The sequence below is a fragment of the Marmota flaviventris genome, chromosome 14, assembly GCF_047511675.1.
Source record: "Marmota flaviventris isolate mMarFla1 chromosome 14, mMarFla1.hap1, whole genome shotgun sequence".
Taxonomy (NCBI): Eukaryota; Metazoa; Chordata; class Mammalia; order Rodentia; family Sciuridae; genus Marmota; species Marmota flaviventris.
Window position 1 is genome coordinate 24,070,675 of NC_092511.1, and position 24,681 is coordinate 24,095,355.

General features: G+C 45.8%; 1 protein-coding gene across 1 annotated transcript in view; it reads left to right on the forward strand.

Moving 5' to 3' along the window:
* Nucleotides 1-8,805: 8,805 nt before the first annotated feature.
* The window catches only part of Ehd3 (EH domain containing 3), a 30,442-nt gene continuing 14,566 nt past the window's right edge, over nt 8,806-24,681 (forward strand). The window contains exons 1-2 of the mRNA XM_027933365.2: nt 8,806-9,666; nt 20,239-20,415. Coding sequence (XP_027789166.1) covers nt 9,440-9,666; nt 20,239-20,415 — 404 coding nt within the window. The 5' untranslated portion in view covers nt 8,806-9,439. The remainder of the gene's footprint in view (nt 9,667-20,238; nt 20,416-24,681) is intronic.

The following is a 24,681-nucleotide window of genomic DNA, read 5'->3' on the forward strand; positions in this document are numbered from 1 at the left end:
ATGATCACAAAACTGAAAGGATAACTCTGAAATAGAGCTTTTATTACTGTTAACAATAATTTTGCAAACGATTTATATGTCCATCATTGAGTGTGCTTAATTAAATTAAGGAATTTCCATAGAGTTGATATTAACATTCCTTCCAATTTAATTGTGTAATTTTTTCAAGATATGTGAAAATATCTTTGGTATGTTGTTGACTGGGAGAAAAAAAGCAGATAGCAAGTAAATATATATGCACAGAATGAAGCAAAATTATCCCCAAATTTTCATAACTACTTCCCCCCCCCCCACCTTGGGTATCAGGGATTGAACCCAGGGTCACTTAACCACTGAGCCACCTCCCATGTGAAGTTCAGGGAAGGGCTGATGCAGGCACCAAACTTGACTCCATTGTTAAGCAAACAGGAAGACTAGAAATGTGAATTGCCTGTGGTTGACCAATGACTATAAAACAATAGGCTGTGACCATTATAAAAATGCTTATGAGCGCAGAGAATCTGATAAATGTAGAAGATATGATCCTGTGGATTATTTAAACATACAAAAGGGGTGGGGTTGGAGTGCTTGCAGCCTGTGGCCTTGAAGCCACCCATATCTTTAAAAGCCTGCTACTCAGCCACCACCTCTCAATTTTTTTTCTATTGATTTTTACATTATTTTGTCTGTCTTCTCTGAGAGGTCTCTCTAGCTCCCCCTAGCTGGGAGACAGACTCCATAACCACATACCACCCAAGAAACATGTTCAGAAATTTGTATTGGTTCTGGATCATTCAGCTCCAGATTTTTGTCCTCTGGTGTTTCTTAAAATCAAGATCTTGCCTGTGGGACAGACTTGTACACCTGGGCTTAGGACCAAGAACTTGTTTCTGGTTTTGCTTTGAACAAGAATCCTGCTCCAAGACAAAATGTGAAACTCACCTCTAGGGAGGACACTTGTTCTCTTGTTCTCGTCCCCACTTCCCTCTCTGAACATTATATGTGCCACCTACCTTCCCATGGCACTCATAGCTGATGGGTCCTGGGTTAACTAATGTATTTATTTATTTAAGAATTCCATGGATTTTGGCACACTGCCTCAGACCTTTCACAGGTTGATGGGGGAAGTAGGCAGATGACAGATAGCTTAATAAAGGATGCCTGTGTGGGCAAAGTTTTCAACCTCTTGGGGCTTGAGTTTCCCTCTGGGAAACATCCCTCCCTTTCCCTTCAGAATCACCATGAGGACTGACATTGCAATAACAATGCCATCCTCCAGAAATAACACATGCCACAAAAGCAGAAACAGACATTAAGGTGATAAGCAGGGGGTTTTCTAATCAGAGATCACATCTTGTAGGATACAAATATCCTCTCTTTAAGAGTTGAGATTCTTGGAGAGAAACCTGAGCTCATCAAACAGGCATTTTAATAAAACCAGACATACACCCTCTACACTGCCTCCTGTAATGTGGGCCCTTGTCATTGAAATGGAGGATTTCTCGAGAGCACTGCTCTGCTGCACCTGGGGATGAAGCTAGGAGACAGCCATGCCCCAGCAGTTAAGTACAGGTGGTAATCATGGCATGAATGGAGAATGCTATTCCTGGACAGTTGGACAACTGCCCAACCTTTTTTCTTGTTCTCTTTTCCACTGTATAAATTTCCTAAGCACAATTTCCCCATGTCTTTGTTTTTATTCCAGATCTTCTTTCCCTTGTGCACATTCAGTATTCATTTATTTGGTAGGGATGTGAATTATTATTTATTGAAGACTGTTTTAGTCAGCTTTTTTGCTGCTGTGACTAAAGGACCCAACCAGAACAACTGTAGAGGAGGAAAAGTTTATTTGAAGGCTCACAGTTTCAGAGGTCTTAGTCCGTAGACAACAGGCTTCATTCCTTGGGGCTTGAGGTGAGGCTGAACATCATGGCAGAGTGTGTTGTAGAGGGAAGCAGCTCACATAGTGATCAGAAAGCAGAGAGAGAGTCTTCACTCGCCAGATACAGTATGTACCCCAAAGCCCCAATTCCCACCTTCTCCAGCCACACCCCACCACTTAACTTACCACTCAGTTAATCCCAATTAGGGGATTAATTCGCTGATGGGGTTAAGACTATTACAACCCAATCGTTTCTCCTCTGAACCTTCGTGCACTGTCTCACACGTGAGCTTTTGAGGACACTTCACATCCAAACCATAACAAGAACATACTACATGAAGATACATGAAAATCAGGTCCTTGACCTACTTATTTTATTTTATCCTCTCTAGCTCCCCCTAGCTGGGAGACAGACTCGGATATCACACACCACCCAAGAAAGATGTTCAGGAATTGGTACTGGTTCTGAATAAATGCACTCCAGACTTTCGTGCCTCTGGTGTTTCTCTTACAATCAAGATCTTGTTTGTGGGACAAACTGATACACCTGGGCTTGGGATCAAGAACTTGTTTCTGGTTTTGTTTTGAACAAGACTTCTGCTCAGAGCCAAATGTGACGCTCACCTCCAACGAGTGTTTTCACCTATGAATACATTTTCATGAAAATAGGTTAAATAATTCCTGTGGCTTGAATATGTACCCCCAAAAGTAGGTGTTGAAAACTTAATCTCCAATGTGAAGTGTTGGGAAGTGGGGCATCATGGGAAGTGTTTAGGGAGTGAGGATTTCACCTTTGTGATGCTGATTATAAAGGGCTGAGGTTGTACGTTTTATCTCCTGCTTTCTCACCTTCTCTTCGCCCTTCTGCCATGAGATGATGCAGCAGGAAGGCCCTTGCCAAATGGCTGCCCCTCAATCTTGGACTTGCCAGCTCTAGAACTGTAAGTCAATACACTTCTCTTCATTATGAATTATAAGAAGTCTCCAGTATTCTGTTATGGCAGCACAAAACAGACCAAGACAATTCAGCCTGATTCTCAGCAGTAGAAATTGGCCTGGCTGAGGTACCTTTCCCTCCAACTGAGTAAATGAGTAAAATACAGTGTCATACTGAGGAAAAGCACTATCTATTTGGGAGGCAAATAATTTCGCCATATAATTATAGTAAATTCAGTAAGAGGTTTGTTGGGGGTGGGGGGTGTTGAAAGTGGAGAGAAGGGAGCAGCTTACTCACCTCTTGGGAAGGGAGAGCCACACAGTGAGTCTCAAGGGATAGGTGGGCTCAAGTTTTATTCCAGGTTGCCTCATCCCTTCCTTCTACCCAGGCTTTGATGGTCATAGTGAGAAAGGGGTGAAAAGAGGGAAGAGAAGAAAAGTCCCCTATTTGGTGGTGATATCCCCAAAGAGCTGTGGCAAATGCCACAGATCCAACTATTGGCCACTAGATTCAAGTCTGTGAGCCATCCTCAATTGAGATACAAATGAACCAAGAGAAGCTACTCATTAACTTATTAGGCACTGGCTTATTAAGTAGCTTATTAAATATTAAAATTATTAAGTATTAACCTTACTCAATAGCCCACTAAATAGCTTACTAAATAAGACGAAGGCAGCACCATGTAGTGAACAAAAGTAATAGTGATTTTAATACTAAGAGTCAACAATATATATTGAATACCCTCAGCAGACCAGGCCCTGTGCTAAGTACGCTACATATATTGCCTCTTTTAATTCTGAAAAACAAAATTTTGTCATCTTACAGAGACCAGGAAGCTGAGGTTTGAGAGTGAAGCTGCTTCCCCGCCAAGTCACAGAGTGAAGACATGGGGGAACAAGGACTCCATCTACTGTGGATCACCTGATTGGAAGCACACACCCCGCCCCCACTCCAGCCCATGCAGTCAGGTGGCAGAGCAGAGGTGCCATGCTGGGTTGGGAGAGGCACCTGGCGGGAACAAGGCTCAGAGGAGCCAGAGGGGGCAAAATGTTGAGTGGGAGAGAAGTTGATTTCCAGAGGAACCACATGCCACAGGATATGCTTTTTATAAAATCCCAACACAAACTGCAACAAAATGTTCTTCAGGCTTGCATATATATATATATATATATATATATATATATATATATGATAACAGAATTTTAAAACAAGACAACAATACACTCTAAATTCAGGGAGGGTTTTCCTCCAGGAATGGAGAAGGGGCAGGGAACAGGATAGGAGAGGAACTCATAGATAGATATAAATTGTCGCTAATTTTTCTAGTCCTCAGATTGGATGATGGGTTCACCAGGGTTCATTATATTATTTTGGAATTTATTTTTTAAAGAAAAAAAATACAAGAAAAAAAGCCAGGCACATTTTGTCTTAAACCAATAATTATGGGGGGAAAAAACTTGAATTTTGTGCATCTAAGGACCAGATTTGTTTGGGAAATAAAGTATGGGGAGAATAATAAGTGCACAGCCAATTTCCCATTTTCAAATTTTAGAAAAAAAAAAACACTGCAACTACAGTCAAATCTGTGGACCCATTTTTAATTCCTTTTACCTTTTTTGTCCCCAAAGGACATTACACTCCTTAATAGCATTTTATATTCCCTTGCTTCTCTTTTAAAAATCTTCCATACATACCTGTGCATCCATGAACAACAGATAGTAAGATGTGCATGATTTTCAAATGTAAAGAAGTGGCCTTGTGCCGTGTCTAAGAGCCTTCTTCTGACTTTATTCACTTAGAACTGCTTGGCATTGGTAGTTCTAGTTCCCTCAACTTTTTGTCTGTATAGTATGTATTTTATTATGTGAATGTCACAATTTGTCCACTTGCTCAGTGAGAGACATTTGGTTGTTTATAATATTTTGCTTCTCAGATAATGCTGTCGTCCACATTCTTATGCTTATCTCCCTTTGCACATGTGCGAGAGTTTCTCTAGATAATGCCTTGCAATGGAATTGCAGGACATAGGATGTGTACCTCTTCAGCTTCACTAAACAATGCCAAATTCTTTCCCAAAGCAGTTGGGCCCATCTATGTTTCCACCATAGCCGAATGAGAGCCACCATTGTTATGCATCCTCACTGACAGTTGGTATGGTCCTGCCTTTTTAGGTTTTTCCATTTTGATGAGCACAAAGTACTTTTGTGGATTGGCATTTCTCTAATTATTAATGAGCCCCACCATCTTTTTTTAAATATTTATAGGACATCTGTGTGGCTTCTTTTGTGTCTTTTATCAATCTTATTTCTAGTGGATTGTGTATCTTCATTGTCAAAGTATAGGTATTTATTATATATTTTTTTCAGATATGCTTTTGTCAGGTGTGTGTATTGTAAATATCTTTTCACTCTCCTTTGTTATCTATAGTTGAGCAAAAAGTTCTTAATTTTAACATTGCCAAACTTCTGAATGCTTTTCCTTTGTATTTTGTACTTTGGGTGTCTTATTTAAGGGTTTCTTCCCAGCCTTGCTGTAATATATGTGTGTTCTCTATTGCAATTTCTGCATCTACCACTTTCCATGCTTTCTGGCCTTTTTACTGCAGAATGTTCTGTTTGTCTCCATACTAAAACCACCCCATCTTAACCACCGCAGCTTTGTAATGATACCCACCAGGGCAAGTTCCCTTCCCTGAGTTATTCTATTGCTCTCATTGTTTTCTTCTCCTTCTCTTCCTCCCACGCCTTCCCATCTTCCTTATGATAGCATATATAGGCTATTTTTGAACCATTGTTCTATATACATTTTAGAATCACCTTGTTAATTTCCATAGAAAACACTGTTTGGCTATTGATTTAAATTACACCTATTAATTATTGAATCTATCAATCACAAACAAGACTGACAATATTTGGGGTGATACTAACTTAATCTTCTTAAAACTCATAACAATGACTTTGTCTTTACTTGTATAGTCAGGTAAAATTTTTCTGTATGACTAATTCTAGCCAACACTTTTTCTAAACACCAATAAATTCCAGAACAGAGTGGTAGGTCTAAGAAAACTTCATATGTAGCCTAACTAATATAGTAATTTTATAAGGTCACCTGAAGAAGCAAGACAGTCATGACAGTAAAAAAGAAGGAATTTAGGAGAAAAGTGTGTGAGAAATATTAATAATTTATTGACATAAATATAGCAAGCTTATGCCTTAGAAATCAAATATATATTGATTTTATGCATATTTATCCTTTATCCTTTCTTCTTTCTCTATGAATTTTGTTCTTTCTTTCTTTTTCCATTCTCTTCCAGAATACTGATAAAGTAGTCTAAAAAACTAACTTCAAATGTCCAAAAATCAGTATTCTGATATATATCCTAAAATTTAAAGAAATAAATTCTTTAGGGAGACAACATATAAGAAAGCATACATTATTACCTATTCAGAAAATGTACATGTTTATCATGTCTCATAAAAATCGTTCCATGATGGAATGTGGCATCTCTCTCCTACTTACTTAGGACTTCTATAATTTTTTTCCATAAAGTTTTATTATCATCCACATATTATGTCTAACACATCTTTTGTTAGATTTATCCCTAGGTTTTTGTTCTTTTGAAAATAGTATCCTTTTTAACATTCTCTGTTATAACTTCTTTTTGCTAGTGTTTAGAAATGCTGCATTTACTTACTTTCTTTTAAAAACAAGATACATTTCTAACTATTCAGAGTTGATATGTCAGCAGGCTCTGGGTAAATTAGATATTCAGAGCTGGCTTTCAGTGGTACACAATAGCAGGGCTGCCTGAACACAATATTGAAACTTTCCCTCATTGGAGTTCCCCATACTCCCCGCTGCCACCCTGGACACATCTGGCACAACATAGGGCTTCTGGCTTTGCTCACCTGGGAAGGCCAGTCTATTCTGACCGTTCAGTTCCCATGCCATATGAGTTGTTGAATATCTGTAATATTACCTCCTACGCTTCTATGTTGGGTAGAACATGAGTCTGAGTGGCTTCTCGGGGATACAGAGATCAGAAAGAGATGATCAGCTTTGGAATTTAAGGAGGGTCAGGAGACCTAAGCTATAATAAGGAGATTCCCTTTACCACTTGCCTCTCAAAATCCCCACATCTTCAGCACACTCCTCCACCTGTTGTTCACGCAGGCATTTCAAATGCAACACGCTTCAGCCAGAACCTGTCATCTATCTGCTAAATCCTCTCTCTTCCTAACTTTCCTGATTAGTGGAAGAGCTTCTCCAACTGTTTTGTCCCCTGCAGTAGAAAATTAGGAATCAACTTAGGTTTGTCTCATTCTGATTTCCTCTTACTGCTTACCAAGATCTGCCCATTCTATGCCATAAAAGAATCTCTTTTTTTTTTAAGAGAGAGTGAGAGAATTTTTTTTAATATTTATTTTTTAGTTATCAGCGGACACAACATCTTTGTTTGTATGTGGTTCTGAGGATTGAACCCGGGCCGCTCTCATGCCAGGCAAGCGTGCTACCACTTGAGCCACATCCCCAGCCCTAAAAGAATCTCTTGAATCTGACCTCTTCCCCATTCCGATTGCTGCTGTCCTCTAGTTACGATTATTTTCCTAACCTGTCTCTTGGCCTCCAGCCTTTTGCTCCTCCAGTTCCTGTGCTGCTTCCAGTATCATCAATCCCACCTGGGCCATGAGCTCTTTTTTTTTTTTGGGGGGGGGGGTACTAGGGATTGAACTCAGCAGTATTCAACCACTAAGCCACATCCCCAGCCCTAATTTTGTATTTTATTTAGAGACAGGGTCTTACTTAGTTGCTTAGTGCCTCACCATTGCTGAGGCTGGCTTTGAACTCACGGTCCTCCTGTCTCAGCCTCCCGAGACGCTGGGATTACAGGTGTGCACCACCACTCCCGGCAATCCATGAGCTCTTTATCTCCTCTTCGGCTGAAGGGAGGGCAGTGGGAACCCTCTGCTTTGTCAGAGAGTAGTGGTTTAGCATCACACAATTTAGGTGGTGATAATACAAAGCAGATGAGACTTTGCATGGTTTTATTATTGCATTTAAATTCTCTACAAACAATGCACCCCTTTTTGCCTAGCATGGCTGTAGCTCCCACCCACTGTCCTTGGTTAGATGCTGGAGATAATATGCTCTACTGCACAAGAGTTATTATGAAAGTTAGAAGAAGCAATGCTTGCTGTAGATCCTAGACGAGGGACCTGCACATGGTGAACATTTTATTAATTTAATGATTATTAGTAATAATATTGTTATGGGTTCCCCATTCTTTTCTTGGTTTCTGCCTTGGCATGCACAGCCTCTCTTGCCTGGCCTCACTTACCTCTTCCATCTTCCTGAATCCTACATTCCAGCTATGCCAAACTGTTGACACTGCCCTGCACACACCAAGTTTTTACAAATTCCAGGCCTTTGCAAATGCTCTTTACTTGGCTTGGAATGGCTTCCTTTCTTCTTGGTTCAGCATTGAAGATCCATCTCTCAATCCTGCCTCCTCATTATCCACACACAAGTAAGAACTCCCCCACTTGCTTCTATGGCCCTCTGCTCCGGTCTCCTCTGTAAGGTCTGCCTTGATTGCAGTTTCTGGAAGAGAGACTCCGCATAGTGTTCACCTTTGTATCCACAGTTGTCAAAATTGTGTCTGGCTTAGAATATGGGCTCAATATGCATAGAATTTTGCTTGTTTGCTTGTTTTGTTTTATTGGAAGGAATGAATGGGAACAGTTTTGACTTCACCCCAAGCCCAGTACAAACTTTAATGACAGTTTGGGTATTTTATGCAGCCTAAAACTGGACCCTTCTTTCCATGCCCCAGGAAAAATATTCCCTAATACTAGAGTGCCTGCGTTCTTTGGGAATCAACCTCATGACTAAAGGAACAGAGGATATCAAAGAAGGGAGAGCAAGAGTAGGTCAATGCCATCTTCACAGCAGTCCCTGAGAGGGCGCTGTTCCCAAATCAAACCCCCAGAGGCGGGGACTGAAACGCCAGCGCTTTCCCACGGGACCCGGCCAGCATCCTTTCCCAGGCAGTGGCCTCCCGGCTGCAGAGCGCCTGCCCACAGACATGGCGGCGCCCTGCTCGGCTTCGCGTCGCGGGGACCGTGGGACCGGGCAGGCCGTGCCAGTACTCAGGGACTTCCTCCACGCACCGGCTTCCTGCACCGCTGGCATTTAAACGCGCCTGGGGCTGAGGGATGCTGCTACAGATGCAGAGCTGTCCTCTGGCTGTGGAGCGCTGACACCTCCCCTGAGCGGTCTCCACCAGGCAGGAGCAGAACCCAAGCATCCCCTAGCCGAGGGCCGGGCAGAGCAGGCGAGGGCTGGGGCAGATAGGAGACCCCCCCCCCCCCCCCCACACACACACACACACACAGTCCCAGCATCTGGCAGTTCGTCGCAAGTCGGGCTCAAGGTTGCAACCCTCCTCCCGCAGCCCAGATCATTTTCCGGGGCTGCCGGATGAAGCGGGGGCTGGGCTGGGTCCCAGTCGCAGGGGCAGAACGAGCGCCCGGGCCATGGTGCGGCTGAGCCCCGCGCTCCGGTGAGGCGGCGGCGCGGTTCGAGCCCGGCGGGGCGCCTTCCCCAGGAGCCTTCCCCGCGGAACCTTCCAGGGGGCCGCGATGTTCAGCTGGCTGGGTACCGATGACCGCCGGAGGAAGGACCCCGAGGTCTTCCAGACGGTCAGCGAGGGGCTCAAGAAACTCTACAAGAGCAAGCTGCTGCCGCTGGAAGAGTATTACCGCTTCCACGAGTTCCACTCACCTGCCCTGGAGGATGCCGATTTTGACAACAAGCCCATGGTCCTGCTGGTGGGCCAGTACTCCACGGGGAAGACCACCTTCATCAGGTGAGCAGCCCCAGGGCCTGGCAGCCCATCCCGTGCCCCTGTGCTGAGTCCTCAGGTCTCTGGCCTGGGGATAAACTGGAAATCTTCACTTAAGGGCTCTGACTAAAGCCTTGTGTGTGGTCTCAAAGGCGACCCCCACAATTTCCCTACTAGTCCCCCCTCTCCTTACTACACAGGGCTTCTGTACTTAGCCCTTGGTTCAGGGGGTGGATTTTAAGTGTTCAAGTTTAAGACCATCCCAGTTCTCCCCATTTTCTCAATGATGAAACCAAGGCCTAGGAAGAAAAAAATGGCAGAGCACTTGGCCTCACTTTTTAGGGACCTATCCTTCAGCGCCAGGATCACTTTCCTTGCCTTTTAAATGGCTCAGCACTCACTTGGAGGCCTTCTGGCTGCAGCTGAGGAGTTCTGATGACCGCAGGCCTGGAAATGAAGGTGGTGCCAGGTAGTGCTAATTGTCCTGTTATGTTCTTTCTCTGGGGTAGTGCTCTTAGGTATATCTCTTGGTGACAAAACAGATGCAGAGTTGAGAAGCGGAATGTTTTTAATCTCTTTTCTTCTTTGACCTTAATGGCTCAATAATGATTTTAAAGACTTTTGGAAGTGGTAGGGATACTACAGCATCTCATCCAGTCCCCTGACTTTGCAAGAAAGATAACTGAGGTAATAGAGAAATTAAATAAATTGTCCAAAGTCATATAATGGGCGGCTGCAAACCTGGGATACAAACCTTGAGGAGATGGTTGGCTAAATGCCTATAACTTTGAGGGTGAGTCATCCATTCTCTTGAATGACAGAATCCTTGGGCTGGAAGTTTGTCCAGTCTGCATTGAGAGAGGTCTGTATATTGTCCACCAGAGTAATGAGCATCCTTCCTGTCTTCAGAGAACAAGCTCTGCTTCAGTCCTAAATTCAGCCTATAAAGTCAGGCTGCTTTTCCTGGCCTCATTTGAAGGCATGCCAAACTGTTGAGGAGTTAAGAGTCAGTGTGGGGATGGGGTTTGGTTGGTACCCCTTCCAGGTCAAGCGTACTTATCTCCTGCAGAGGGTTTGAAGCAGGAGTCCTCTCATTTCCATTCATTGGCTATTTGAGTATCTGAAGCAAGCAAAGCCTTGCTTGTTTGGTGATGAAAGCAGAAAAACTGACGGTCTAGTTACTAATTTTCTAGGTACTAATTTTCTCTAATGCCTAGCTTATACTAGGCTTATAACACACCTCCTGAGAGCAGGACGTGCACCAAGCTAGCATGTCATGTCTGAACAGAACACCAGATCAAGTTTGTTTTTAAGCCGTGGACAGCCTTGAGCTCAGGAGCTTTGAGAGTTCAAATGATTTCTCAATCATTTGGGGTCTAGGGCTGATGTTTTGTTGACTCTTATATATGTTATAGTGTTAGAACTTCAGGATTAATCCAATCATTGCTTCTTAACTTTTTAAAAGGTCAGAACTTCTTTTGAAAATCTAATAAAAGCTGTGGGCCTACTCTTTAGAAAAATGCACATGTATCCTAAATTTACATTTAATGCTGGGGGTCTAAGAGCTATCCTTGGACCTTAAGGTAAGAACCCTGATCCATTCCCAGCCCCTCGTTTTATTAAAATTGCTGCCGAGGCACTGCAGAGATACTTGGATTGTGCACAAGGTTTCCTTTGTGATTTGTGCCCACCTGTCCTGGATTCACCTCACAGGAAGCACAGGCATTTTCAGGCTGCTCCTGTGCGGCACAGCCTTCCCTGGCTCTCTGGACATTCCTTGGTTATGAGTCTTAGTGTGTCCTATTATTGGAACTTCTCCGCCCAAGGCACAGGTTCTTACAAAGCAGAATCAGGGTCTTAGCATCTCCCAGGTCTCAGCTACAGGAGATGTCCAGTACGTGTTTTGAATAGGAGGGGAGATGAAGAAGGGTGAGAGTCCCTAGGGTCTCTGAGTAGCAGACAGGTTTAAGTGCTTTTGTCTGAGAGGCCCTCTTAGCTTTGTCTGAGTCATTGCTGGCTGTTATGGGTCTAAGAAAGTGACCAAGTGTGTTGCCCCAGATTATTCCTTATCTGAGGGAGACAGAAGACGGGGAGAGGCAGACCTCTTTTCTTTTTTATCCTCCAAAGTCCAAGAGTTCCCCTCCCAACTCAGACCAGTAACTGAATTTAGCCCATTCATCAAAAGCTGTTTCCCCTTAAGGGAGAGTCAACCAACAGACTAGGCCATTTGTAGCCCAAGGAGCCCTCTTGAACCAAATTATGTATTTTTCTTTCTTCTCATTAAATCCAGCAGTTTATTTTTAATGGAAAAATGCAGATATGAATAAATTTGAAGAAATAAAATCATCCCTAATCCCATAACTCAGGGGAAAACATTTTAAATAACATGCATATTTTTCTTTCTAGTATTTTTAACTATTTTATACCACAGTTGAGATTATGCCATATATATATAAAAATATATTATATAAATTATATATATAATATATATAATTATATATATACAATATATATATAATTTTGTAGGCTGGATTTTTTTTTTTACTTATAAGCATTCCCATGAAATTATTATTCTTAACAGCTATATAATATTTTACTTCACATGGATGCAATTATTCTCCTAACCAGCTACTTCTTTGGAATGTTTCAGGTTTCTTCTCATTTGTTTGTCATTGTAGGATCACCCTGAAGGTCCCTGCTCATAACATTTTCCCACATATTGGGCTCTTTTCCCACAGATTCCCAGAATACAACTATCAGGCCAAAGGTTACACAGCATTTTTCATTTTTTAATATTTTTATTGTTTTTTTATTGAGTCCTATTTCACAGTTGTTTTCCCAAAGGGCAAGTGGGCACATTACCCCTTCCCCACAGTGAGCAAAGGTCCCTGGGGTGGGCAAGTCCACCCCTGCCTGGCTCTCTGCACTTCTTGCCTTGATTCTCCTCTCTGGCTCAGGCTTGAACCTGCAAGGGACCTTTCCCTCCAAAACAAAGGCTTGCCTCTTCATTCCCCCAGTGCTTGGCTCTTTGCCTCCAGACTGTGCATCTACTTTCAGTTCTATGTGCCTGCCACGGGGCCTATTCCTTGTCTCAGGAAGAACACACAGAAAGGACATTCTTCTAATAACTAATTAATGCGCTATGATCTTTGCCTGAAATAACTTCCCTGGCCTGAGGCCCAGCAACCCAGAGTAATAAAATAAACAATAAACGGGGCTGGCGGCCGCTCTCTCCAACACAGCCTGCCTCTTTGGAGTACAGTAGCTCTGTGTCCCCCCAGCCCTGACAACCTTTTCTCCTGCCTCTGCTATTTTTCGCTCTTTGCAGCCTCAAACTCCTCTTCCACTGGGCCAGTTGGCCCCCTGGCCACCCCTCTTGCTGCCCACTTTCTGTGGCTCCTCTGTCTGTGGGTAGTGAAGGTGAACAGAGGAAGGCCGGTGTGCTCCTGTGGGTTGTAAGGGAGGCCCTCTGGACTGCAGTTGGGCTGAAGTAGAGGACCCTGGGGACTGGGGAGGGGCCTGAGATGGCAGAGCCAATCTGCCCGAGCCCCTGCAGGAAGGTCTGGGCTGGTCTCCAGGCTGGCATGGCCCTTCTTTAGTGTGACTTGGCCTCTGAGGCCTGAGCACAAGGCAGGCCAGCTGAGGCAAGGCCTAGTCAGCTGGCCAGTTCCACCTTCTGCACTTCTGGGACTCTGCATCCTTCCCCAAAGGTGTCTGCCTCCATTTGCCCAAAGCTGTTCCATCTCGTATCACCCACCCCAGGCCTCACTCTGGGATTTACAGCGTTACTACCTGGAAAGATGATTCTCTGGGAAGCCAAAGGGTGAGAGAAAGGAGGCCGCCATCCTAGGGAGACCCACTGACTTCTGCAGAGCCTGTCCTACCAGCCGTGGTCCCTGTGCTGGTCAGCCCCCTCCCACCCTCTGAGATCAGGGGATGCCCTTTTATTGCTAGGGATCCCATCTGCTGGTGTCAGAGCAGGACTGTGTGAAAATTAACCTGCTTCTTCCAAGGTCTGACTGTTATTCGAGGAAGCAGAAGACCCTAGGCCAGAGAAACTGTATCTGTCTGCCTCAGGTCCAGCTTAGGATCTCCCTTGAAAGTCAGGTGTTTGGAAACCATTGCAAAAGGCATGTACTGGAAGAAAGATACCTCTAGAGAAAGGTCTGCATCCCATTCCCGTTGAATCTGGTCTAGGTCAGCAGAACCCAGGCTCCACCACTTCCTAGCCAAGAGACCAAATTAGGAAGACTACCAAAGGCCAGGCCTCCCAGCCTTTCAGACCCAGCCCTCAGTTTCTTTATCTATTCAATGTGTGTAGACCATCTCAAAGGGTCACTATCAGGTTTAGAAGAGGACAGACCCAAGTTAGTACCTTGAGTTTCAGGCACCATACTTGGGGCTTGATCATTCCCTTCCTCTTTGTACCTTGATTTGCTACCAGGAGATTTAGAGGCAGACCCTCAGGAGGGGGAGGCAGCCTCTCTTTGGCACCATCACAGTCAAGATGGAGGGAGACCCTGCCTCTCCACACCTCTGAGGCTTGAAGGAGGAGCATGGTGCCAGGCTATGTGGACAGACAGCAGTGCCCTAGGCAGGTGGCCTGTTGCAAGGTGAGGCCAGGCAAGGGGAGCTAGATAGTTGGCCACTAACTTCTCCTTCATGCTGGAATAGCTTCTTCCCATGGATAAGGGTGCTGCGTCCCAGAGACGATGGAAGGTGCTATAGGGAACACTGAGCCAACTCATCCCATCTTGTCCAAGAGTCTCCCACCTCACTTTGTGTCTGTGGGCCACATTACAGTCTCCCTAAAGCCCTGTGAGGTTGATGAGGCAAATACTGTTACCCTGACCTCATATTAAAGCTGACGAACCTATGTCTTAGGGACCCAAAGTTACTGAAATATAACATGAATACCTATAATATAGGCAGAGAGTGACATGCACTTTTAGAGTGTACCTAAAAAATATGCAAAGTAAGAACTGTGAGACTCTCAGGGAAGAATGAACACATCCGGCTTAGGTGAGCGGGTAATGAATCAGTTAAAGCTGCACGGGGAGGCATTTGAACTGGGTTTGGACCCTGGGTAGGAATGTGCTGAGCACCCACCGGCAACATAGAGGGCTTCATTTTCTCTAATTATTGTCTCTGCCAATGTGGGCCAGCGTCAGCAGTAGCATTTGCTTTTCCCGAACCCTTGTATATGACCTCAAAAACTTTCACTTTCTGAGTGAGTTAGAAACTAAGTATTTTCTCCATTTTATAAACCAGGGAGACCAGTGTTGTTGGGCTTTTGGGCCACTTGTCCACAGTTATGTTGGTGATGGAAGTATCCTCCCTAGAGGGTGCATTCTTCATCTGAGCTGGGGCACCTGTCTCAGCCCAAAGCCTCCAGAAGCAGATCCTCAACCTCTGTTTCTCTCCCCTGCGCTTGGTTCCAGCAGCAACCCAAAGTCTGGGCTCCCCTATTACAGAAATGGGTAGTTAGAAACAGCTAGGTTAAGATCCTTGGCTCCACACCTTACCTTGGGTACTTAGGTCACAGTAAAATAGGCCACATACTAAGATCGCCATCTAATCAGTGCACAAAAAAATGAAAACAATGTGGAGCTGGGCGTGGTAGTGCATACCTGTAATCCCAGCAGCTCAGGAGGCTGAGGCAGGGAGATCAAGAGTTCAAAGCCAGCCTCAGCAAAAGCGAGGTGCTAAGCAACTCAGTGAGACCCTGTCTCTAAATAAAATACAAAATAGGGCTGGGGATGTGGCTTATGGTTGAGTGTCCTGAGTTTGCTCTCTAGTACCCTACTCCCACAAAAAAAGAAAAGAAAAGAAAAAGAAAAAAAAGAAACGTGGAGAAAAGTAATCTCATGAGAAAAATCAGAATTGCGTTGGCCTTTCCCACATCTATTTTATGATTTAGCACTTATTTATTTTGCATTAGATGGCAAGGGAAAAGGGCCCACCCTTATCTTTTTAGCTCTTAAGACCTCTAAATATGTTAACTTGGCTCTGAACTTGGGTACTTCATACCTCAATATACTCAATGGTAAAACTGAAATAAAGCTACCTTGCCACAGAGCCCATGGGGCTGATTAGTGGAGTAAAACAGGTAAAGCTTCCAGAACAGTGCTGGCGCACAGGGAAAGCTTAGCCCATCCTGTTCCTCCTTATCCTGTGTGTCCCCATCTCAGCTGATCCCACCCAGGCTTGAATTAAATTTTCTTTTTTTACACTGCTGTGGGAATGTTTTCACCCGGGAACAGAGGCGATCTGTCTTGCCTCCCATAAAGAGGCAGTGCATGAGATTCCTCAATAGATTTTCCTTTCTGGACACAGTGGTAGCTTTGTTAGAGGAGCACTGGATGCCTCAAGCCATACCCAAATGTCCCTGAGAATTTACCCAGCCCCAGGCTCTCTGCATGACCTGACTGTGCCCTGTGGACTTGCTGTTGGCCTCCTTAGACTCTGTGTTTCCCCAGGTCCACAGGGGTCAGCAAGTTTTGGGTCATGTGAGCTCCGCAGGACAGCAGATCCTACCCGAGGCCCTTTTTTGTGGCCACCTCAGGTAGCACTCTGTGACTTCCCAGGAAACCATCCTGTTAAACCAGGCAGCGTAGCCCTTTGTCTGCTGGGTACATCCTGCCTCTCAGGGACGGAATTTGAGAAGCCTGTGTAAGAAGGATCCCTCTTCACTGTTGATTGGCCCTGTTCATTTCGGACATTTTGGAAGCTGCCTCAGAATGGTTCTTCCCACCCCTCTCTCTCTATTTCGGCTGTTCCTGGAGCCTTTTTGACTCCCTCCCACCTCAACAACCCATACTCGCAGCAAGGAACTTCTCATACAAGCACATTCCCAAATCACAGAGTGGTACTTCTGGGTAATCTGGCCCTACCATGAGCCCATGGGCCTGTGTCCTGCTTTGGTCACCTAATAGAAACTGCTTTTGCAAGTCGCTGGAGCTAAGCTGTATACCCAAGGGCTGATGTTTATGGATTTGGGTGTACACCCAGGGTTGTGGCCCCAAAGCCCCACCTTTTCCCCAAGCCTTCACCCTGAACCACCTCTCACCAAACCATATTTTTTTTATGGCCTTTTATGTCCCATTCCTTGATCTAGTTCCAGGTGGAGTGCTGTCCTTTTAGCCTGCCCCAAGAAGTGACTGTATGTCCTGTCCAAAGGATTGCCTAGGGCAGGAAAGAAAACAGTAGGTATAGTCACTATGAGCATGAATTCTCAAACCCAAGTGCCAGGTTCAAATCCTAGGCCAGCCATGACTGATGCATAACCTGGGGCAAATTGTTTAACTCTTGTCTCTTCCTCCTTAAAATGGGGATAATCTAGGTGTCAGTTTTTACTGGTTAAGTGCTTAATCTCTGTAACTAATTCTCTGAACACTCTATGAAGTGGATTTTTTTATTAGGCCCATTTAGTGAGGAGGATCATAGTGCTCACATCAGAGTCCACATGAAGATGAAGTGAAATAATCCACAGAGCATCTGGAACAGTGCCTTGCACCTCGCAGGGGTAAAGTTTGAACCATTATCTCCCTATTCAGAGGGAGGTACTGAAGTTCATGGGTAATCTGGCCCGACCGTGAGCCCGTGGGCCAGTGTCCTGCTTTGGTCACCTAATAGAAACTGCTTTTGCATGTCTTTGGAGCAAAGGTGCCCTGAGTTGGCAGGTGCCTCCCTCCTCTTATCTAGGAGGATGCTGCAGAATCCCAATGGCTGGCCCCAAGCCACTGAGATTCCCAGCCTCTCCCTCGAGACCTGGTGAAGGCGCACAAGAAAGCAGGAAGCGCCGTGCACGTGTGTAACTGTGTGCTTATTCTCATCCCAGCCTGGTGCCAGCTCCAACCTGACCCTCTGACCAGAGGAAATCCTGCCTTCACACCCTGATTGTTGGGCTGGAATTCTGGAGGAATGAGGGGCTCCCCACCCAGTACCCAGGGTGCAGCCTCCCAGGCAGCAGGGCTGGAGGCTCTGAGTAGATCAACAACTTCCTTGCAGCTGCCACGGCTCTTCCCCAGGCTCCTTGGGGAGGCAGTGCGTAGCAACCCAGTTTATACTGCTATGGAACTGCGGGGTAAAGTGCAGCTCCAATTGCCTTTCACTTTTCCAAGGCACAAGTAGCATGTTGAGAATCCGAAGACAGCCAGCATGCCTCCCTGGCTCCACCCGACCTATTGGATATCAGCGTGTAGTCTCAAGAAAATGAAAGGGTTGATGGGGAGCAAATTAGAAATCCTGGCTGCATGGTGGAGCCATCTGGGGAACTTCTAAAAGGTAGCAATTGCTAGGCCCCTGCCCCTGACTGAACAGGTTAGGAGCTCTGGGTCAGCCCAGCACCATCACCTAATGCTTCATAGAGCTCTTGAATTGCAGCCAGGGCCAAGGACCACAGAGCAGGAGACCTCCCCAGTTCTCTTCTCAACCGAATAGTCTCCAACTTGACATCTCTTCTGAGGACTCCCTGAGCATGAATGCCGACCCCAGCCCTCAGGTTATAGAGAGGTTCCCAGGGCTCCTAAGGGCTCACCCCATGGATGTGGGTTTCGTGGGTGCTGTCCTTTAGATCCTGTCCATCAGCACCTTGGAAGATGCTCCTGGGACTCTACTGCAGCCACTCCCACTCCAAGGCAGTTCCAGGCTTCTTCCTTCAGTCCAGCCTCCTGCTGTCTGTGCTCAAAGCTGTCCTGGGCTCCCAAAGGGCTCCCATGTCCTTAGAGGCAGTTTTCTTGGTTTCCTGGCTCACAGTGCCATTGCTCTTGGTCTCTAGAAGGAGGCTGCAAAGAGGGGCAGGTGGCCTCGGGTTTCTCACTGCCTGGGCCTAGCTAAGAGGAGGGAGGCACCTGCCAACTCAGGGCACAGTAGAAGCTCAGGGGCAGGCAGCTCACCACCCCTCTCCCCTTTCCAGAGGGGCTTGGGTAGCACAGACTTTTTGAACAGGAGAAACCCTGGAGATCACATGGCCCAGTCTCCTAATGCACAGGTAGCAATGCCCAGAGAGGAGAGGGACCTGCCTGAGGACTGACCCATGGTGAGTGAGTGGGATGAGCTCTTTTGTATTTCCCACCACCTCCTGGCTCACATTCAGGTTCAGGAAGGGGACGTGTTATAAATTCATCCCATAACAAATACTCTCCTTCTCCTCTCTGGTTGAGACGGTGTTTAAAATCCTCTACCACCATTTTCTTCCATCTAGGCAATGGAAAGTGTTAAAAGGTAGTAAAATTTTCACTAAAAACAACTTGTGATAATCTATATAATGGAATTCTACATTGTTACCAAGAGGAATAAACTAGGTCTTGGCTACTCTCTGCCAAACACATTAAGCATGAAAAGAAACATATGCATGGATATTATCTGCAAAATCATTGCAGGCGCCTGAGTTCCCACCCTTGCTCATATCCTTTGTGGTTACAAATTGCACTTGTTGGGGGCAGGGCTTGTGGGGGGATGTCATGTACAATCAAAAAGCATTGGTAGATAAAAGATAAGGTTTGACACCTCTCTCAGTCAAGCGGATAAAAAAAATAAAAGCATTTTAAAACAAAGCACAGGGGCTGGGGTTGTAGCTTAGCAGTAGAGTGCTTGCCTAGCACATGTGAGGCACTGGGTTCCATCCTCAGCACTGTGTAAAAATAAAATAAAAGGTATATTTTAAAAGATGGGGTGCTGCTGGGGATGTGACTGAATGGTTGAATACCCCTAGGTTCAATCCTTGGAACCAAAAAAAAAAAAAAAAACAAAAACAAAAAAAAAGCCTACACACACAATTAAAATCTCCATCAGGGAATCCCAACATGGTCTATAATATTGAAAACCAAACTTCTTGATGCCCAAGGGCAAAAGAAAAAGAATCTGTGTTGTGCCAGGTTCCGTGCATGGCATCTTGAATATAGTTTCGTGCTTGAAAGTTTGAATTAAATGCATGTGACAAGAAAGACAAAGAGAAGGAAAGATGTGCAGTCTTCTCTGTGTTTAAAAAATTCAGTCCTCTCTGTGTCTGTTTCTGTGCGTAACACGTGTGCACATGAGACAGTTCTAGAAGGATACAGAATGCAAAGTCTAGAGAGTGGGACCAGAAGTCTAGGTTGGGGATGTAGATTTGCTTTTCATAGTTGACCCTTCACACTGTTTTTATTTTATATTATATACAAGCTAATTTTATATTGAATAACTATCCAGACATAAGAATAACAACCTATGAAAAGCCAGCATTGTCTATGACTGGTCTGATTCTTACTATGCCTTTGTGTAGAAATGTCAGCAGGTTACCTACCTTTCAGCTGGGAAGCCTACCGTATTTTAGGTAGGATTCAGTTTCAATGCAGTCTTTATTCCTGAGCTCAAACCTGGCTTTCCTTCACCTGCCCCCCCCCCCACTAATTCAAGGAGGGAAAATGACCAAGAAGTACAGGATATCTGAAGTTGAGCTGTATTCCACCTCCTCTGCAAAGTCCTTGGGATTCGTGAAATCTCATTGCTCTGGATCCCGCCCTACTGTGACTTGCATATTGTCAGCCCTGTGGTAGATGCACGGTGGTGATCTGCCAGCAGAATCCCTACGTCATGACTGCTCCTTTTTGCCAGGTACCTGCTGGAACAGGATTTTCCAGGCATGAGGATTGGACCCGAGCCAACCACTGACTCCTTCATTGCGGTGATGCAAGGAGACACGGAGGGGATCATCCCTGGGAACGCCCTGGTAGTGGATCCTAAGAAACCCTTCAGGAAACTCAACGTTTTTGGCAACGCCTTCTTGAACAGGTGAGTGTGGAGGGGAACCCACACCTTGGGGTGTTTTCTTTGCCACTTCTTGGAATATGGGAGGTGAATGGACAGGTGGCACAGTCTTGGGAGGCTCACTGCTTTTTCCATACCAGAATCTCTTGATCATCCCATCCTTCCTAGAACTGTAACTGAGACAGTTGCCATCGCAGATGTGGGAACTGCAAATGCTGGACTAATACCTTCTGATGGTGGAGCTGGTGAGGGTATAATGATTTAGATCACATTCCCAACTAACCTGCCTCGACCTCCAATAAAAAAGGAGGGTACTGTGTATTTCTTGGCATTTGCCTATATCCTGGCTGGGATTTGCACCCAGTTGTTTCTGGAGATTGCTTTACTTGGAGGAAGGACCTGAACTTAGGGGGAGGCTTAGACTTGAACACACACTCTCCTACTACTACCTGGGACAAGTTCAGCCTGTAGACACCAAGGTCATCATGAGGATTCAAGTGGAGAAAGCTCTGAGGAGTGCTTGGCAGGACAATCTGGGCCTTGTCGTCATTATCCTGCTTAACTAGAGTGCAGGCCCATCCCCCATCTCACTAGTTAGACTTACAAGTCCTGTTTTACACATGCATTACACTTAATTTTAAAATGACCCTTTCTAATTGAAGGAGTGTAAAGGCTTTGACTTCAGATAGATGTGGGTTCAATTCCTGCCTTTTACAGTGGATCTTGAACAAGCCACCAAATTCCTTTGTATCCAACTTTTCTCATCTGTAAAGGAGATAGTACTAATATCTTTTTTCAAGAAGTTAAAGGAGAGAGAAGTGAGATAATGAACACAAAATATTTTGTGTCCCACACACAGGAGCCACCAAAACTGCTGGGTTGTAGTAGTAGTATTATCATTTTGTGGGGAGAGGGGTATTACCCGGGATTGAACTCAGGGGCACTCAACCACTGAGCTACATCCCCAGCTCTATTTTGTATTTTATTTAGAGACAGTATCTCACTGAGTTGCTTAGCACCTCGCTTTTGCTGAGGCTGGCTTTCAACTCTTGATCCTCCTGCCTCAGCCTCCTGAACTGCTGGGATTACAGGCATGCACCACCACACCTGGAATTATCATGTATTTTTAAAATTTGATTCCTCAGTTATTCATTGAGGGAAATGGGCAGCCGCAGTTGCAGAGTTGAGACTCATTGGCCAAAGAATTTTCAACATCTCTTGTGTGAGATTTTCTATAAGACAGTTTTTGGCCTTTCGTATAGTGACGTGGAGTCAATTGAGACAGGGATGGGCAGGGGATCATGTGGGTAATGTGGCATTGCAGGCTGGCAGGTGTGCTCCCAAAGCAGGGATTCAGAGGGACGGTCGTGTTGAGAAACGGAGGGGATTGGCCTGGCAGAGAGCATGGCACAGGAGGCTGGCTGTGTTTACATAGGGCAGGAAGCTTGGGTCATTGTAATATTGGACACTAGTGGGATTAAGGTGAGTTGGGACAGGTGTCCTGGAGTTCAGGAGTCTCTCTGATTCTGGAGGTGGGTGAGGAGGTTCTGGTCCAGGGTGGAGGGGAGGGTGAACACCCAGGATGCTGAGACACAGAAATGGGTGGAGGCAGGGCGAGCCTGACGGAGAGGAACGTGGCAGCAGGGGTGAACCGAGGTGGGGACATCTGGGAAGGGCTTGAGGAATTTGAGTTTGCAGTGATTGACTCTGAGTGAGCTGAGGGCATCATCCATCTGAAGGCAGAGGTGAGAGGCTAGAGCCCAGGCCAGAGAGGAGAAAAGTCCAGGCATGTAAGAGGCAACTGGGATCATGGGAAGGATGAGTGTAGGGTTAGTGGGTAACCCCCTTCTGAGCAATTGTGCTTATAACAATAATAGCACATGGTGTGATATGATAGAGCATATAGTCTATTATGTGTGCCAGATGTTGGGTGCCCTCTGAGAGCAAAGGGCTCTTTGTGTCATTAATCAAACCAGCTGGTGTCACCAACCCTGTTGTTTTAGTCCGCTTTTTTGACGCTGTGACTAAAAGACCCAACCAACACAACTACAGAGGAGGAAAAGTTAATTTGGGGGCTCACAGTTTCAGAGGTCTCAATCCACAGACAGCAGGCTCCATTCCTTGGGGCTCGAGGTGAGGCAGAACATCACAGCAGAAGAGCGTAGTGGAGGGAAGCAGCTCATGTGATGATCAGGAAGCACAGAGAGAGACTCCATTTGCCAGATACCAAGACACACCCCAAAGCCACACCCCCAATGCCCACACCCTACCTACCTTCATTTACCACTCAATCTCATCAGGTAATTAATTCACTGATTGGGTTAAGGCTCTTGCAACCCAATCCTTTCTTTTCTGAACCCTCTCACATTGTCTCACATGTGAGCTTTTGAGCGACATCTCACATCCAAACCACAACACCTGTGGTTAGACATATGGAATCCGGGAGGTTGGGTGGGGGCGAACACTTTTAACTTCTTTCAGTCTTACTGTCTGCATCTATAAAAGGATAGAATGCATAGTGTAAATTCCCTGTGCTTCTATCTCTTCCTGCAAATGTTGTATAAAGAAAAATCCAAGAGAAAAACAACAACAAAAAAAAACCCTATAGAGTAGTTCCTATGATTGTTTACATTTAGGTAGTAGAACAGACAGGGGAGAAGGATGGGGGAGAGAGATACCTTTATATTTCATTGTATGCCTTGCTAAAAAATTTTTTGACCATAAAAGTATAACTTAAAATATTATTAAAAACAATTTAGAGAGAATATATGTGAAGGTTCATGAAAAGTATAGCATGATCTTCTAGGGAAACACTGTTAAGGGATGTGGAATTTCTCTTTAAATCTGGGGTTTCCCTGATTAGACTGTTCAGCCTCAGGAAACAGAGTCAGGCAGATCCCACATGGCCAGAGAGGCCTGGGCACCGCCTGCTTGGACAGACAGACAGCAAGAAGGCACACGAGCAAGGTGGCCATACAGAGGGCTGTATCCTGTCTCCCTCCTGGATTCTTTCATTCAGGGTTTATTTCAACAGATACCAGGCCCCGCTCTAGGAGCCAGGAGTCCACTCTGCCGGACACAGTGGGACTGGGAAGGCAGACGCAGCGGATCAGGCGTGCAGAGGGCCAGGGGTCACACGGGGCCAGTTGAGGGGCCTTTGAGGGAAAGTTAGCATTTGGCCTGAGCATTAACAAGACAGATAAAATGACACTGAAAGGGGAAAAGAAAGGACATTCCAGGCAGAGGAAGCCTAGGAGAGAAGAAACTACAAGTAGGAAGGAATGAAAGGCCCGGCTCCGTGCCTGCACGCTAGATGGCTTTGTAAGTTCTGGGATTTTCTCCAGGAGCACTCACCACTGAGGTGGAGGCTAACCAGGCTGACGCAGGGTCTCAAATGTTGAACGGACATCTTCATCCTTTGAAAGGACAGCAGGGAACAGAGGAGCCAGCTTCACTGCGTCCGCACCAAGTGCTGTGCCGGAGACTTCTAGTTGCTTCTCCGAGCTGCTTCATGCCGAGGCAGCTCCTGCTCCCCTGCCCCTCCAGAGTAAGGCCCAACTGTTGCCCTAGAGCAATGCTTGGCAGTTGAGTCGCATTTTAGCTGCCCAGATAAATGTTCCCGGGTGTTGTGACCCATCCTTCCAGGCTAGTCCCAGGGCCTCCCCTAGAGAAGCCTCCCTGGAGGCCATCTGTCTGCCTTGGATCTTCCAAGGTGCAGGCTTCAGGGCGCACCCTGGATTGTGGTCGCCTGTGGATGAGCTTCCCCTCCTCCACCAGGCTCTGCTCCTTGAGGGCAGGGATTGAAATCTGGGCATCTTGGTGTCCCAACAGCAGGGGTTTAAAAGCATGAGCCACGGCTGCCTGGGGATCACCCAGGGAGCTCCTCACAGTACAGATCCCTAGGCCCGTGGCTAGTGCTCTCAGTCTGGCCTGCTGCCGGTCAGGCTTGTGATCCTCTGCTGGTGACACCACATACTGTCATGCACAGGGTAGAGTTCATGAATGAGGACACATTCAGGAGGCACAGGGACTGCCACTGGGAGTGGGTTAGAAGGGGGTTCCCCACACACTGACTGCAGACCCCGTAGTCCCTGCTGTCCTGTTCCTAGGGGCCCATTACAAAGAGGAGGCAGGGGTCCTCTGATTGGCCATTTAAAGAAGCTGAGGGTCTGAGAGAGGGCCAAGCTAAGGGCAGCCACTCGAGGAAGGAAGTGGCTGACCAAAGCCCAACTAGAGTTGGAGCCATAAGAATCGAGTCACACCTGGGGATGGGCTGTCGCCATGGAGTAG